The sequence below is a fragment of the Rhinopithecus roxellana genome, chromosome 2, assembly GCF_007565055.1.
Source record: "Rhinopithecus roxellana isolate Shanxi Qingling chromosome 2, ASM756505v1, whole genome shotgun sequence".
Taxonomy (NCBI): Eukaryota; Metazoa; Chordata; class Mammalia; order Primates; family Cercopithecidae; genus Rhinopithecus; species Rhinopithecus roxellana.
The window spans coordinates 95,530,312-95,549,044 of record NC_044550.1 but is presented as its reverse complement, the minus strand read 5'-3'; the positions used below and the strand labels follow the sequence as shown (position 1 = coordinate 95,549,044).

At 36.0% G+C, this 18,733-nt stretch overlaps 1 protein-coding gene across 5 annotated transcripts in view; it reads right to left on the bottom strand.

Annotated features, from left to right (window-relative positions):
* Positions 1-18,733, bottom strand: part of KLHL2 (kelch like family member 2) — a 116,370-nt gene that overhangs the window by 3,525 nt on the left and 94,112 nt on the right. For 3 of the 5 annotated variants that reach the window (XM_010364578.2, XM_010364581.2, XM_030918126.1), the window contains 6 exons: positions 13,500-13,617; positions 8,488-8,685; positions 7,972-8,073; positions 6,220-6,348; positions 5,410-5,550; positions 1,645-1,788 (listed from right to left, as the gene is read on the bottom strand). In XM_010364578.2, coding sequence (XP_010362880.1) covers positions 1,645-1,788; positions 5,410-5,550; positions 6,220-6,348; positions 7,972-8,073; positions 8,488-8,685; positions 13,500-13,617 — 832 coding nt within the window. Of the gene's footprint in view, positions 1-1,644; positions 1,789-5,409; positions 5,551-6,219; positions 6,349-6,370; positions 7,473-7,971; positions 8,074-8,487; positions 8,686-13,499; positions 13,618-18,733 lie in introns of those variants that run through there. The other 2 variants (XM_010364579.2, XM_030918120.1) reach the window with 2 other exon arrangements.

Here is an 18,733-nt window from a genome sequence, read left to right as displayed (position 1 = left end):
CATAAAAGCTGCATGTTCAACACAAGATAAAAAGGGATTTCACAAAAAGTGTGAAGTTTTCAAAACTGCTGGGATGGCTGCAAGGATGGCTTCATGAATTTCCTTTTTCCTTTTTACAATGATCCCGACCCTGGATTCATTTATTTTGAAATGGTGGGCAAGTGCAGCAGCAGACCTCAGTCCATGGTTTATCTCAAGCAATTCTGCTTTTTCTTGTCATGTCATGACTCTTCTCTGCTTCGTTGGAGCACTTCCCAGCATCATCACCAGTGGCACTTTGCATGGGTCCCATGGTGTTATTCAAGGTTTATGATATTGCAGTAAACATGATGAAAAATAACGCAGAACCATGAGAGAGAACTTTTTACTGAGATACGGTCACTGAAGAGACAAACTGCTCTTTCAGAGGTGATTAGCGCCCCACAGCTTTTTAAGTGGATACTCACAACAGCTGAGCGCACTAATGCAGCAACAGGAGATGGCTACAAAATTATTATAGTAGTACAGTAACATACTACAGTTAATTTCATGCAGTTATGATTTAATATTGTATCTTTGTGGTTTGTTCACATTTCTCTGGACTGTGAATGACACCATCTATGGTTTGTAGGTGTTTGTTCCTGTAAGAGTTTGTGTGCATATGTTTTGATAAATTTTAACTTTTTGTAATAGATTTTTGGATATTTTGTAGTAAATGATAAAACAGACTAATATCTACATATATTTTGTGTTCATAATCTTACTTAATTTTTTCAATATTCCTAGGTTATGCAGTTTATCTGAGTTTTTTCAAACTGTTACAAATCTCCAAAAAATTTTTCCAACATAGTTATTTTTCAAAAAAAATCCACATATAAGTGGACGTACACAGTTCAAACCTGTGTTGTCCAAGGGTCAACTGTACACTATGTATTCTGTCAGTTTATACCTCAATGAAGTTGTTTTAAAAATTAATCTAGTATTCAGCCATGTTATATTGGAATTCTACTGTACCTAGTTCTTCTAAGTACTGTTTTGAATGATACATAAGCAACAGTAATGGTTAATTAGTTTAGACATTTTCTTTCTCCACTATTGGATCAATTTTGTTACAGAAAATTATACTATTAAAAGCCAGATAAATATCACTGAAATAAATAACAGTTTAAAGATTCACGATAAAATTAATTAAAATTATAATTTATCTTACTAAGAGAATGGAACAAAAAATCACGTTTTATAACTCAACCAGTACTATGCTTAAAAAAGAAAAATTATTCCACAGCCTCACTATAATACTGTCTCATGGAGCCGCACCATGGGGAGACGTAGGAATCCTATCCTATTTCTTGGACATCTCAGGAATTAAAGCCTTGCCACATAGTGAATTCTTCTTCTCTGCATACAGATTTTAGCTACATTAAATTTTATTATATGATTTTGCATATCAAAGACTTGGGATTTTGAATACAAATGACTGTAGAATGACAAAAGTATACTGGTGCTTTATTTCAGAATATACACAGCCAATGTTAATCATCTTAAGAGTAAGATATAAACTATACCTTCAGAAGACTTTATTCTTATAACAGAAAAACTTTGTTAATATAAAAATCATAATGAGGTCATCTTTTTGTATGATAATTGACTTTAGAGACCAGTTACCTGCATAACTTCTCCCTGTGCTCATACACGATGACACAACTGTCCATTTATCGGTTGTTGGGTTATAATATTCTACTGACGCCAAGTTACAGGAACCATCGTCCCCTCCAACAACATATAACAGACCATTAACTGCACAAACTCCTTTAAAAAATTACACAGAGAGAAAACGATTGTTTAAAAAAGTTGGATGAATATGAGTATCCCTGTACATGTTTAGTGAGGTAATCCAGAGACACTAATTTCTTTGAAAGGAGGCAAGAAGAGAAAATAGTGAACATGTAAAGAATTCTTTTTATATTAGGATAGCCAGGCACCATGGCTCTCGCCTGTAATCCCGGCACTTTGGAAGGCCGAGGTGGGCAGATCACTTGACGTCAGAAGAGTTCGAGACCAGCCTGGGCTACATGGTGAAACCCCATCTCTACTAAAAATACAAAAATCAGCCAGGCATGGTGGAGTGTGTCTGTGGTCCCTGCTACTCCAAGAGGCTGAAGCAGGAGGATCACTTGAACCCAGGAGGCACAGGTTGCAGTGAGCCAAGACCACACCACTGCTCTCCAGCCTGGGTAACAAAGCGAGACTCCATCTCCAAAAAAAAAAGAATTCTTTATTAGGAGACTATAATACCACTTCTAAGCTCCTACTGATTGTCATTTATGCAGTAGTTACTTTATATATGCATTATTGTACTTAATTTTCACAACATTATAGGTTGGAAACTATTTTGACTCTCATTTTATTTTATTTTTTTAAAATAAAAAGTCAAAGTCAGCTACTTAGGGAATCCTAAGGAAGAAAATATATGTTAGTAGAAGGTAAAAATATTCTTAATTTTAATTATCACACTAAATGGTTAGCTATGTTATCTCCCTTTAAAGAAGAGAATATTATTTATCTATTAAAATAACTATTTTCTTTGCAAAAATTCAAAATATCTAGAAAAGTATAAAGAAAAAAAGATGACCTCCAACCTTATGTCACTTAGAATAATGACCATTAAAATTTTGATCTCTACTCTGGCTAACTTTTCTCTACGCATATATACTCAGATACTTTCTTTTTTAACCCCAAAGTAGCTCACACTACACATGCTACTTTATTAAATAACTTACCCACCCTGGCCAACCAACATACTTTGGAGAGTTCCTCAAGTTAATAAATGTAATGTTTATGTATGATATCATCGTAGTTTATTTAATCATTTTTTTTACTGATGGATATTTAAGTAATTTTGATTTTTTTGCTGTTACCAATGATGTTGCAATGAACAAAGATCCCCTGAATAGTGTTTTGCACACTTGAGCAATTTTTCCTAATATAAATTATTAGAAAGAAAACTGCTGAGTCAAATGGTAAATGCTTTTAAAAAGCTAATTCAGTGTAATTTTTTAAAGTACATTTAACATCTTATAAAAAGTTCAGTGCTACTATGAACTTGTACTAGAGGGCATCAAAGAATCCAGAATGCTGCCCAAATCTACAAAACTTTGTAGGAAAAAAACTCATACCATTTTCAGTTGTTCAGATACTTAAAAGCCAAATGCTGCTGCCACACAAGCTCCATACAGTAGGTATATGTGTATGCAACACTATATTTCAGTCTGTTGATGGACAACATAGGACTGTGAGAGAAAAAATTATCTCAAAAATGGCCCTGCTATGATGGAAGGCATGAACAAGGAGATTATATCATCCTAAAGAGTTTTCCTAATTATATCTATGAGGGGCTCACAGATTAAAGAGCATCCCACTGCCAAAAGGGAGGTTGGTCCATACATCCATTTGAATATATTAGCTATACATTCAGAAGACATCAATTTTACTAACCCACTAACTCACAACACCAGATTCCTTTTAGGCGATCGGAGCCAAATCACTTTGCCAAAAGGATGCGCTTTCCTGCAGTGTTTGATGGTTCCAGTTTATTCAGTTTACTTCAACACAATCAAATTCATATTGAGAACCTATTACAGACGTGCTACGTATTAAAAGTCTATATATAATCATCTAATTCAAATTTATTTCATTTTTACTCCACTCTTGGTGTCATAATTTACCATACTTATGAAAACTTTTGAAATTTGGCTTGTAAGCTGCTTGCTATTTCAAATTTATATGGCTGCTTTCACCTCTCCCCATTTAACATTGAATACGTGTCCTCCACTCTTTGCCAGCTTAGTTCTTTCTTCCCCGTAATTTAGGTGCTTGGATGAGGTCCTGAGCCTAGGTTATTAAAAAGGAAGAGCTGAATAGATCTTCTCAGAAGTTTTTTTCAGATTACCAGGAATATGGAATGAGGGTGAGATTTTAAAATATTCTTATGAACTTAAATAATTTTAAAATATATGCTCAATTGGATTATATTGTATCTTGTAAATTATAGAAGTAAATAATTCAAATTCTGTTATTTGTATAGAAAATAAACATAACTGATTGAGAAGGAAAAACAAACTGAAAGTAAGCTTTCAGATTTCTCTCTTCCTTATTATCAAATAAAGTCATGTCTAAATCAAAGTATGAAACAACTTTTCAACAGACTTAAGTCTTTTTCCTAAATCCTACCCTTTCCCACACAATTTTTTGAAGAACAGCTCTATAATGATAGAGCTATCAAATTATCTCTTTATTCTTCTACCTAAAAGAAATGAGTAATTTTTGATATGAAAACAATAAACACATATAGAGAAAAAATAAGATTATTCTAACCTTTAAGAAAATATTCATAAAAAGCTCAAATTGCAACTAAGTTTCCTAATCCAGGAAAGGACACTTGCACAAATCACCATGGCTTTTCTAACTTAATGTGTACTGGAGTCACTTATTCCACTAAGGACCCAGATTTGAGGGTCTTACCATGGAGCGAACTGATTACTAAATACAACTGACCAGATGACGTGCAAGGCCAAACAGAATTAATTATAAATTCTGGTCTGTGGCTAACAGTATCTGCAGTTCCACATACTTAGTCTTTCTTAGTAATCACACTTCTTTAAAGAGGAACTAAGATGAGTGCTGATGGAGGAGGGATGTTCCATGGTGTACAGTAAGTTTGAGACTCACCAGGAACTTATTTTACACTATGAGAAATGACATGAAGATAATGGCATTTTGAAGAATCCTAGCATTTCCTGAAAGGCTATGTAGCTATCTTGAGTCCATTTTCCACTTGTATTTCCCTTCCTTGATTCTTCTTTTTAAGTGGTTACTTCCCTAATCTTAAAGTTCTCTACTTTCTTAAAATTATTTGTTGTTGTTGTTGCTTTAGTTTTTCCATTTTCCTGGAAATCCTGAACTGTATTAAGCCAGGGTTACCTCTGCAGACTTCCCCTCTAGATTTAGATAACCAATTAGCTTTTTAACCTAGTATAAATATTTATTCAACTAGACTAAATTTCCTGAGAAGTAGGATCTCCAGTATGTGATAGATACATAGTAGGCACTAAAAAATATTTGTTGTAAGAATGAATGAATTCAAGTATCAAATGAAGGGTCTACTCCTAATTAATTAGTCTCCAAGTTTATCACCAAAAAGTAGCAGCTAGTAGAAATAAGTTTACTGAAGTGTCACGACAACCTGTTATGTTCCAGAGACTGTGGCAGGCACTAACTTCACAGGATTATTATGTAAGTTTCTGCCTTTAAAGAGTTCAAAGTCTATCAGGGAACCCAGATCAGTAAAAGAACAATGAAAATACACAGTGATACTAGTGAAACTTAAAATAAAATTCAACGTAAGTTTTATAACCTTAAACTGACAGATACCTGCATTTCTTCTGCACATGTTCATATCTGCAACCTGTCTCCATGCATTAGTGGTAGGATCATACACTTCAACACTTTTTCGTACTAAAGGGCCATCATGACCTCCTACAGCATACAATAAATTGTTTAACACACCAACACCTATAAAACACAACCAGCCAAATAGAGGGGCATAAAGAACAAGAGATTTATATCATGTTAGGTTTATTTAACTAATATGTTTATTTAACTGTAACTAAAACTTTTGAAGTTATAATTCATAATAAAAGCAAGCTGATACTATAGCCTACAATTTAAGAAATGGAAATCAATAGAATTGATGATTAAATAAGCATCTCAACAAACTATTATTCTGAAAAAAGAGGCATGTCAAACAGAATAAAAATATTAATAATATGTAGGTGAAACACAGGGAGGGAAAAAGTCCTTTAATGTAATCCTTTCAAAAAAAAATCCATAATAAAATAACCCCGAATTAAAGCACAAAATTTTAAGAAATACATATGAAAAGATTTCATTATTAAGCAAGTTCCCCAATAAGCACTAAAAACAAGAAACTAAAAGGAGTGCTAACAATGTGAATATATAAATGAAACAAAATGTCTACAGCACTTTGACATTAAATTTTAAAGTAAAATTACTTTGTAAATACTCCCATTAACTGCACAATTCAAAAGACATTTAGCAGTGATATTAAAATCAGCATATCATATATTTTCCGATAATGTAAAGTGATGCCACTGAATCATTTTACTTTAACTATTTTCCATCATTTTTGTGCTTCAATTGCTAAAATAGGTTCACATGTACCTGCTCCACTCCGCCTGGTGCTCATTTCTGCTATATAGGTCCACTCATTTGTTGTAGCATTATAGCATTCTACTGTGCTAAGACACTGACGTGACGCTCCATCATAACCTCCTACAGCATAGAGCAAACCTACGCGTAAAATCACAAAGAAAGCCAAATTTATTAAAAAACAAACAAACAAAAAACACTATTTTTTCAAGCCAGAAAATCTTAATATATTTTCCTTCATGGCAGTAGAGTTTCCCCGTAAAGTGCTCTGATTTTTATGAACTATATTAGGGTCTTGCCTAATGGTGACAGATGGAGTAATCAAATCATATTATGAAGATCTGCAGGGTATAGATGATGATGTTAATTTTATACTTTCCTCAATAATGTGATAAAATAGAAAGCACACTCATTATATCTTTAGGTAACACTATTTGATAAGTGAACAACATCCTGTAAGACAGAATTAAATACCAAAGTTATCTTAGGAAATTGGAAAAAAGGTTAAATCAAAAATTAGTATCAGAATGCAATGCAATATTACTTGGCAATAAAAAGGCATGAAGTACTAATAAATGCCTCAGTATAAATAAACAAATCTTGAAAACATCACCCTAAGCGAAAGAAGTGAGTCACCAAAGATCACATACCATACGACTAAAATGTTCAGAAGAGGCAAATCCCTAAGTGATAGGAAGTAGACCAGCAGTTGCTGAAGGTTGGGTAGGATAGGAGTGAGAGCTAAGGGAAGCAGGATTGCTTTTAGAGGATAAGAAAAATGTTTTAAAATGAATTGTAGTGATGGATGCACAATGAACTGTATACACAAAATGGGTGAATTGTATGGTACGTGGATTATATCTCAATAAAGCTCTTTTTTTCTAAGTGCAGAGAATTACACCTACGATGAGGAGGGGGTGGAAACCTGCAAATTTGCCCAAGTCAATTAAAAAAAAAATACCAAAAAATAATACTTAGAGCCTTCCTTAACTTCTGTTGGGAGACAAAGTAGGATACAAATAAATAACTGTGGCAATCCATCCCTTAAATGTTAAACAGCCCTTCTCCAGATACAAAATTACACATTTATGTCACCTGAATTGTTCCCCCAAACAACTGTACTAAAATCAGCTGACAGTCTTACATAGCAGCAGTCCCCAAACCGCAGGCCATGGACCAGTACCTGTCTGGAACCTGTTAGGAACCGGGCTGCACAACAGGAGGTGAGTGACAGGTGAGCAAGTATGACGGCTGAGCTCTGCTTCCTGTCAGAACAGCAGAGGCATTAGATTCTCATAGAAGTGCGAACCCTATCTTGAAATGCACATGTGAGGGACCTAGGTTGTGTGCTCCTTATGACACACTAATGCCTGATGATCTGAGGTGGAACAGTTTCATCCCAAAACCATCCCCACAACCCACCCCTGTCCATGGAAAAACTGTCTTCCACAAAACTGGTCCCCAGTGCCAAAAAGGTTGGGGACTGCTGTTATATAAGTCAAACATACACACACACACACACAGAAAGGAGAAGGATAAAGGGAGGGGGATGGAGAGGGACAGAAAAGGCCTTATATAGGTTGATTTATATAGAGAAGCTAGTTTTGAAAAGCAGATAATTGAAATTTTACAGTAATTACAACTTTTCTTTCTAAAATGATAATTAGCTTGCCCATTCAGAAAACTAATGTTTTGATTATTGGAAGAATCACTCTCAAGGATCAAAAAGAGCCATATGTACCTGAAAGAACTGTCAGCACCTACCTCCAACAACACCCACACCAACGCTGCTCCTCCTTGTGTTCATGGGAGCAACATGAAACCACTCATTAGACTTTATGTTGTATGCTTCCACAGATGATAAACCTATAATAAAACACAAGTCTGCATTTCCTTCTCTAAAAAAAGTCAATAGTTAATATATATGGAAAAATACTTCAGGTATGTAACATTGGGCTAAAATTAAGAGAAGAAAATGGCAGAATGTAAACACATCAGTTACATGAAAAACAGGAACAGCTTGTTTTCCAGAAGGCTCCCACCTAAGCTACTGACATTTATAAGCTTTTAAAACTTGATGACTGATACTGATGCATAAGAAAGAAAATTTATATACTCAGCACTCATATCATTTAAGGAAATTCTTGATAAAATTTTAAATTTATCTTTAAATACCAGTTAAAATCTCACATGTGCCCTAATGATGCCATGATTTATTCCATAAACATGACTACTACGTTAATTTTAGCAGCAATGTAGAAGAGATGAAAAGGAAATTACCTGTACTCCCATCAAAGCCTCCCACAGCGTATAACAATCCATTTAACACAGCAGCTCCCAAAGTGCTTCTCCGGTCTCTCATGTTAGCAACGCTGGTCCACTGGTCCTTCACAGGGTCGTAGGAATCTACAGTACGAACTCTTAATGAACCATTAAAGCCACCAACAGCAAAAACAAGTCCAGCCATGTAGACCATGCCTGCAAAAGGAGTACGGCATTTACAGATCAACATGCAACTCGACTACCACCAATATCCAAAGATTGCTAATAAGTCTATAGCTGTTGTCAGAACATGCTACTCTTAGGGGGAGCCTGATTAAATAAATCCTTGAAAATGCTATTCATTTGCAAGAACATCCAATCACTAAATTGTCTGTCTTTCTAAGGTTATTATTAGTAGTATTATTAGTAGTATTATTACTTTTGAGACGGAGTCTCACTCTGTCGCCCAGGCTGGAGTGCAGTGGCGTGATCTCGGCTCACTGCAAGCTCCACCTCCTAGGTTCACGCCATTCTCCTGCCTCAGCCTCCCAAGTAGCTGGGACTACAGGCGCCTGCCACCACACCCGACTAATTTTTTGTATTTTTAGTAGAGACGGGGTTTCACTGTAGTCTCGATCTCCTGACCTCGTGATCAGCTCGCCTTGGCTTCCCAAAGTGCTGGGATTACAGGCATGAGCCACTGTGCCCAGCCTTCTTTCTAAGGTTATAAAAAATGCAATGGCACGGGCTAAAGTACCATTTTGACTCTTACTTTTTTCAAATATCAATTTACACACTTAAATAATGAGCCATTATTTTTCAACTACTTGCACCTGTACTCACCTCCCATAGCTTTCAATTTTGGATCTTCTAGTGGATATTCTTAGAATGAAATTCTATACACTTATAATTTATTTGCAGAACGTACTCCTAGTTTATCACGTTAGTGGGCTAAATCAGGGGTCGGCAAATTTACAGCCTACAGGCTAAATATGGTCCACTGGACTATTTCTGTAGAACCCATAAGCTAAGCATGGTTTTTATATTTTTAAATGGCTGAAAAACAACCAAAAGAAGAATAATATTTCATGACTTGTAAAAAGTTATATGAAATTCAAATTTCACCATCCATAAATATAATTTTATTGGAACACTGTCTCACCTATTCACTTCCATATGGCTGGTTTTGCACTATAGCAGTAGATAAGAAGCTGTGACAGAGACCATATAACCATAAAGCCTAAAACACTTACTCTCTGGTCCTTCAAGAGAAAGTCTGCTGATCCCTGGGCTAAACAGATATTACGGAATCAGTGAATGGAGAAACTGGACTGCTAGACTCAGTTTTCAACCATCTTTTCACTTTTCTCAACTTTTTCATGCTGTTATCCTAATCGGACAGGCTCCTATCACCATCCACTCTGTTCTCTTTAACTCTGAATCCTCAGTTGAAGTTCCACATTCTCTGTGATGCCTTCCCTGTCCACTTTAGCCTAAAAGGGATTAGTCCAGCTCCTGAACCCCTATAGAAAATAACATCTATATAGTGCATTTAAGGTTTAATAAATGTACAGAGTCTATAATATAATTACTTTAAATTGTTCAAATTTTTATTATTCTTAGTTCTATAATGTTTATGTCCCTGTGCCAGCCTGAGGGCAGGCAATGTGGCTCACAGTTCTCTGAATCCCTGTTGGGAGAACTGGAATCACCAGATATGTTTGACGAGCTCAGTGTTTTACAGATGTCATCAGGCAAGAGATGCACCTCTACCCCTTATTGTCTTAGCCTCTGGTGCTTTATTCCCCCACCCCCTTAAAAATACATGGAAATGCAGTCCTCCATATGGCAACAAGACCTTTCCAGTTCAAATGAAGTTGCCTGTTTTGGCCCCCTGCTAGCACAGAATTTAATAGACCTCCTAAGAGGGCCTGGAGACCAGTGAGCAGCAACATAGCAGGCAGCATGTTTCAGCATAAAACAATCCTGTATCCCAAAATCATAACTAACTCCAGGGAATGTTCAGTGTGGGAATTTTGCCCATTGCAATTTTCATTTTCCTTTCTCTCCACACAAAATAACACAACAAATACGCCACCTCTTAGAAGTAATGTAGTATGCTTACCAAGTTTTAGGGAATTTTAGGTCACAGAGAAGAAGAAAATAAATGAATCAATCTATGAAGTGCCCCCCACCAAAGGCTCTGGGTCTGGAGAAGGGATTGAACTAAAAGAAGTATAATAAGGAACCTGAAGTGCCCAGAAGTTTAATTACACAGTTTATTAAAATTTGGCCAAGTTTGCACAGTTAAGGACATTGGTTCTAATCTGAAGGAGGGAGAGGGAAGAGGGCATGATGAAGATAAAATGTATTCATAGGTACCCAATAAGTAAATAATACATTTTGCAATAAATTGAGTCAAATGACATATGGCCCCAAAGTAAAGGGAACTATAATAGGAATCAGATATGAATTAAGAAATCAGTTAGTAAATGGCATACAAAACTCCATTTCCAGTAGTAACAATAAAGATAAAATACCTAAAAATAAACTTGCCAAGAAACACAGAGGACCATTGGAAGAAAGTGTTAAAAATCTACGGAAGGATATAAAAGAAGACAGGAGTCCTATCACTAGTTTCACAACATAGTAAAACATATTATAAAGCACAGTAACTAAAAGTGGCTATGTCTTGATGCATGAATAGGCAAGACAAATCAATGGAAGAGAACAGAAAATTTAGAATACAACCAAGTAAATGTGGAAATCTAATACATGATAAAGGCAGGATTTCATCAAATGAATGGAGACAGGTAAGTCAATAAGGGGTATTTGGACAACTGACTAGCCATTAAAAGCCAAAATCTATAGCTTACATCTTAGACTAAAATACAGCCCAGATATCTTAGAGAGAGAGATGTATTTATAAATAAAACTGTAAAGGTACTAGAACAACAAATGTTTTCAAAATATACTTTTGTCATAGGGTAGAAACCTGGCAGATACCACCTTAACCAAGAGAACAAGGTTACCCTCACAAGAAATGATCATACTAAGTCAATTTAACCATGGGAAAATATCAGACAAATCCAGCTTGAGAGATATTCTTCAAAATATCTGACCAGTCCTCTTCAAAGAATCAAGGGCATAAAAGATAAGAAAAGACTCTGGGACTATCTCAGATAAGAAGATATGACAACTAAATGCAAAGTAGGATGCTGGAACAGCATAAGGGAATCAATGGAAAAAATGGTAAATATGAATGAAGTCTGTATTTCAGTTGCTATTAATATGCCAATGCTAATTTCTAGTTTTGATAACTGTATCACAGTAAGATGTTAACATTGGGGAAAGAATATACCAGAATTCTTTGTTCTATCTTTGCAACTCTTCTGTAAGTAAAATTATTTCAACATAAAGTTTTTTTTGTTTTTTTTTTTTTTTTGAGATGGAGTTGCCTAGGCTGGAGTGCAGTGGTGAGGTCTCAGCTCACTGCAACCTTCGCCTCCCAGATTCAAGCGATTCTCCTGCTTCAGCCTCCTGAGTAGCTGGTATTACAGGCGCCTGCCACCATACCTGGCTATTTTTTTGTATTTTTAGTAGAGAAGGCATTTCACCATGTCGGCCAGGCTGGTCTCGAGATCCTGACCTTGTGATCCGCCCACTTTGGCCTCCCAAAGCGCTGGGATTACAGGCATGATTCACTGCACCTGGCCCAACATAAAGGTTTTTAAAAATATGTTTGTGTGTGTATACACACACTCACACACACATATAGATAATTTTGGCATATGGCTTTCTATGCAAGAAACAAATTTTTAAGTCCAGAGACACAAAACTTTGGTACAGGACTACATTAAAAGATAAAGTTTTTACAAGGCAAAAATAGCACAAAGTCAAAAGATAAACGATTAATACAAATAAATATTTACACTATATATCACAGACAAAAAGGCTACTTTCCTTAACATATAACTGTACCTGTGACATCAATAAAACTATTAAAATGGCAAAAATCATGAACTGACAATTCAGAGAGAAAGCTATTTAACTTTCCTCATAATTACGTAAGTACAAATTAAGGCATTTTTAACCCACCAGATTGGCAAAGCTCAAAACATTTAATTACAAAGTACTGTCAGGAGTTTAGAGAAACTGGCACCTTCATATTTTACTGTTAGTGGGAGTAATAATTGGTATATCCTCTTAGGACATCCTTTGAATCAGTAAGTCTAGTTTTAGAGTTTTATCCTACCAAAATATATTAGCATATATACACAATGATGTATGTATAAGAGATTTGTTGTAGCACTGTTTATAATAACATTAAGATTAAAAACATTTTTAATGCTCTATTAAAAAACTAGTAAAAACTATGTCCAGACCAAAATAAAACACTAGACAGCTCTTACTGAATGAGGTAACTCCAGATATGCTGGTAAGTAACAATCTCCAAGATGTACTGTTAAAGTGCTACCATCATAGAATGTTCCATTACATACAGAACTCATTTTGCTATGGGAAACAGAAATTTTGGACCCAAGTTTAAGTCCCAGGAAAAATCCTGAGTTTGTATAATAACTGCTTCTTTTGATCACAGCTTTGGCTAAATGAAAGTCTATTTCAACAAATGTTTGTAAAACAGATGCCTTGAAGAAGGCAATTATGCCTTATAACTGAGGGACTTAACAGTACCTTATAAACTGAGGGAATCTCCTAGAACTAAGGGCCCAACCTAAAGAATTCCCCTCTCAACACTTCAGGCAAAGGTAACTAGGAAATATCCAGCAAATTACTAGCTCCTCCACCTTACACTAAACAATCAGAAAGATACGTAAAGACGGAGACAGAGTAGCTATCCCATCAGTGTCTTGAGAGGTGTACGAGGCCCCTGAATTATTGTTTAACTACATAGCTATTTTACTCAAAGTTTTTTTGATAGAGATTTTTCTAATTAATAAAATGAGACCTGAAAAAGAAGCTCTCAATGACCCAGGAGTAGAGAATTGACCGTGATGCATCATGCTTACCTGCCCTGCACCTCCTGGAAGGCAACTCTGCTACTTGGTGCCACCTTTCTTCTTTAAAGTCATAGCATTCCACACTCCGGATAGCCTTTGGTGCTTGGCCCCCAACCACCACCATCAACTGCAAGGGCAGAAATGTAAGCACTTGAACAAATGACTATTACATATTCAGGATTTAAAATGTCCTACAAAGACACTGGTGTGGGAAGTGTTAGGATGAAGATGGTAGGGTGAGCTGGTGAATACAACCATCTAACCAACATTTCATAAATATCAACAAAGGGGGCACATGTTAGAAGTACAATTCTATCATCCAACACATTTAGTCAAAAATAAGGACTTCTGAAACTAAAGTAAGTTTCTGATCCTTCAAGCAAAATGAGTTATTTAAGCCAAAAAACGGCAGGCAGTCATTACTGGCAAGGCTGCAGTATGTCATAGGGCTTGCTATAAACTAGATCCTGGTTTTGCAATGACCAGACATTAGATCTCCATAATCCAGGAGAGAAGATAGAAATGAAACATATGTTACTGGGTAGGTGAGGTGAAAAGGACAATAAGTATTAAAAGAAAGACGGAAGAAGGAAAAAAATTATTGAAAAAGGAGGGGTAATTGAATTGGAGCTCACAAGAGCATAGATTCCCAAATCTCCAGTAAAGAGACCTTTCCTGATGCCCCACAAATAAAACAACCTAACAGGACAGGTAATGGAGATGCTAGATATCATAATGAACAAATACATTACAGTCTACTTCTGAGAACAAATGAGGTCTATAAACTCCCTCAACTCAATCCAACAACTATTTACTAAATGCCTACCATCTATATGTGTCCAGAACTATGTCAGGTGTTATACATAAGAAATATGAGACGTGGTCTCTACCCTTTAAGGACTTTATAGATGTTACTGAGACAAGACTTATGAAGTAACTCAAGAACAATACACAATTAGATATGATCAAAAAATTATGTGATTAGTATAGACGTTAATTGCTACTGCTGATCAGAAAATGAAAAGCTGCCGTAATTCAGTGAAAGCTCCCTGGAGCCTGATCTATGGTCTTGATAAATTGATAGAATTTAGAAATCAATGTGTCTGTCTCTTACTGAGTATACACAGACACTCTCTGGCAAGAGTGAAAATACAGCCGTCAAATCAGAATAATGTAAACATTAATGATGTCTCAAATCAAAAATCGTAAAGAATGGCAAGGACCTTCATGAAAAGATGAGATAATGATTAGAAAGATGTTAGAAAGAAACAAAAAATAAAAACAAACAGAATATGGAGTAACTCAGATACACAAAAAGGGGAAATTTGCAACCTTGACCAGGCAATGGAGCTACCTGTACTTAGAATTAAAGAAAGATGGGTACATAGAAAAAAATGATTCCTGAATCAGAGAGCAAATCCCGTTTCCAAAAAGAAGCCCATTTTAGTTTTTGGTAACTGGAGAGCAGAATTGATTTTAAAAGTCTTAAAAGAAGGCTGAACATAAACCAACTATATAATTTTTTTCAGGCCTGTTTCTTCTAGTGTTGAATTCAAAGAAACAAAATTGGCCTGGTGTGGTGGCTCACGTCTGTAATCCCAGCATTTTGGGAGGTTGTAGCAGGCAGATCATGAGCTCAGGAGTTCGAGACCAGCCTGTTAACAGCAAGGCCCCTTTCTCCACAAAAAAATAACAAAAATTAAGGCCGGGTGCGGTGGCTCAAGCCTGTAATCCCAGCACTTTGGGAGGCCGAGACGGGCGGATCACGAGGTCAGGAGATCGAGACCATCCTGGCTAACACGGTGAAACCCCATCTCTACTAAAAAATACAAAAAAACTAGCCGGGTGAGGTGGCGGGCGCCTGTAGTCCCAGCTACTTGGGAGGTTGAGGCAGGAGAATGGCGTAAGCCCGGGAGGCGGAGCTTGCAGTGAGCTGAGATCCGGCCACTGCACTCCAGTCTGGGCGACAGAGCGAGACTCCGTCTCAAAAAACAAAACAAAACAAAACAAAATTAACAAAAATTAAAAATTGGCAGGGCATGGTGGTGCACAACTGTAATCCCAGCTACTAGGGAGGCTGAGGCATGGGAATCACTTGAACCCAGGAGGTGGAAGTTGCAGTGAGCTGAGATTGCACCACTACACTCCAGCCTGGGCAACAGAGTGAGACTCTGTCTCACAACCAACCAACCAACAACATTTTGGTTAGCCAGGCACGGTGGCTCACTCCTGTAATCCCAGCACTTTGGGAGGCCAATGCAGGTGGATCACTTGAGATCAGGAGTTCCAGGCCAGCCTGGCCCAGATGGTGAAACCCCATCTCTACCAAAAATACAAAAATTAGCCAGGCGTGGTAGCACGCGCCTGTAATCCCAGCCACTCAGGAGGCTGAGGCATGAGAATTGCTTGAACCTGGAAGGCGGAGGTTGCAGTGAGCTGAGACTGTGCTAATGCACTCCAGCGTGAGTGAAAGAGTGAGACTCTATCTCAAAAAATAAGTAAATAAAATAAATATACTTAAGAAAGAAAATACACAATACCCTCACCTCTGACCACCCAAAAAGAGGGGGAGAGCAAGGTTGTAAAAATCACAGAATTGGGATGCATGTTAAGATAAACCTTGTATTTAGGGCTCTGTTCAAAACTTCAAAACTGCCCAAGAGACAACAGTTGAAAGGGTCTTAGATGAAGACCAATTTTTCTAAAATTTCAGAAGGGAACACCTTTTAAACTTTTTGAGAAATAATACTCAGTTATAGATTTCATAATCCTCAAAGTTTGAATGTAAGATTTCCATTTCCATGCAATAGTTCACTTTTACACATTAAAATGAAGATAAAAGGAAAACTGTGCTATTACATACAGAGAACAGTGGTAGTATTTGCCTTTTACTCACCCAAGGGAGGTAAATGGGGTGAGGATTTGGATCTCCAGGAATTAGGGATAAAGGAGACAAGGAGAAGGTGCAATGGGGGGACAAGAAGGCAGGAATATTTATATAAAACCAAGAGACTGTGTCATAAACCATTGTGTGGCTACCAAAAGAATTGCTCATAATGCTGACACCCCAGTTATTTGTAAAAGACACAGATATTTGAGAAAAGACCATACTAATTATGCTATGAAGGAACAAGAAAATAAGACCTTTTGTAAGGAAAAGTTAAATGTAACATATTTGAAGAGGGCAAGAGGTAGAAGGTTAAGCAAATTCAGTAATCATCCTGAAATGTAGGTCAATTAAACTTTGTTCTTTTTATTTTCTTTACCTATCAAATATTAGTTGAAAATTAACTCCTGAAAAATCAAGTTTCTAACTGAAAATTTCAATAAATATACTGAGTAAAAATATTTTAAAAATATAATATATACCCAGAAATATGACAGCACTTATAAAAATACAGATTCCAAAGAGAAAAGCTAACAAAATACAAAAGAAGCAAAACATATATAATTTTTATGATGTACAAATCCAAGGATGCCTTACACAATCTGTTTATTGAGAAGCCAAAACATAATGTCTGAGATATGAAAAGAATCATTCATGCAAATTAAAAATCAGAGCCTAATATAAAAAGTACTAATTCACTCTCATGGTAAAATATTATCAAAACCTTGTAATGTCTTCAGCACGACTACCACATTTTGTTCAATTTGACTCACTATTACGATGATAAAAGGCATCATTACTATGAAATAATAAGCATAAGAAATTAATCTTTGCTTCATTCTTACCCAACTCCTTAGACTTAATCTGAACATAACAACTCTAAAATGACAAACGGTGGTGTTGGAAAATCGTTCGTCACCAGCACCTTTTTGAAAATACGTGTGGATAAACAAACACACTGAGTAGGGATCATACAAGTAAACATGCAAAGTCAAAGCAACAGGGCTGCTCACTGCTATCCAGCAGGTCTGCTGCCCCTCCCACCACCCTAATACAGCAGAATGAAAGAGAACCTCCAGGAACCCACATATCCACCACAAAATAACACCTAGAGAACTGAGAAATCTAAAAGTATAACACAGCTACAGGAGTCCTACTCCAAAACCACAACCAGAGAAGCCCAGAAACAATGTAAACAATGTAAACACACCACCACAAAACAGAAAGTAAGTACTTGATAGGCTTTTACCGAGAACTCTAGAAGATTTCAAAAATGACATGTTTATTCCAGAAATCAAAATGACGTGTTTATTCCAGAAATCATTTTCACTCTAAAGGTCTCTGCAGCATAGCTAAATATAGGAAAGTCTGAAGATGCCAGAAGAAGGAATACACAAGAAGAAATTCTTTTTTACAAATATGAAGTATTTAAAAAGTATTAAAGATATAGCACATTATTTAGAAGGAAGTTGCAAAGATTAACATAAAACAATAAAATAAAATAAATGGCAACCTTTGAATTGACTGCCAAGACTGAGCAATTTTTATCAATGGATTATTTTGTAAGAACAAAAACTGACACCAAAAAAGATGGACAAATATGAATTAATGAAGACTTAAAAGATGGGTACTTACAAAAGCAGGTGTAAGGGTATTTGAAAACTGTAAACATGTATAAAATCAGCAGACCCACCATGAATACTGAGGTATTAAGGGAATGAGCTAATGTACTTACTAAGCCACTTACAATTATTTCTGAAAAATCTCAGAGAACTGAGTATAGATCAGAAAATGTAAAGAAAGTAAATACCAATTTTCAAACCAGGATAGGAAGTGAATGCCTTGTAAATGCACTTTGTTAAGTGATAATAATTCTGAGTAAAAATTAAGAAGATTTTGAGAAAAGCATTTGAACTTCTAGGGGCCAATAAAATAACACACAGAAGGATGTTTAGAAAGTCATGCCAAATTTGAATCCATTTGATCCTCAACCTCATCAGATGTTATATGCCAAATTACTTATTTTGGCTTAGATAATAAACATAATCACATAGAATGAAACTTTCTACAGACTGTGTCAGTGGCTGGGTACTTCTAACAAGGTGTCACCAAGAGAGTTCTGAGATCAATTCTAAATTAAAGTATTTACTAATGATCTAGAAAAATAAGTCAACAGCACCCTGGCAAATCTGCAGTTAGTTTTAAATTGAGAACTGTTGTTAGTAATAGGCAAAACAGAAAAACAATACCAATATAGATTTGCAGCAATTAAAAATGTAGACTCCAAAGTAAAACTTAGAAAAATATTAAATACAAGTATTAAAGTGAAAGAATTTAAAAAACATAATCCAATGGA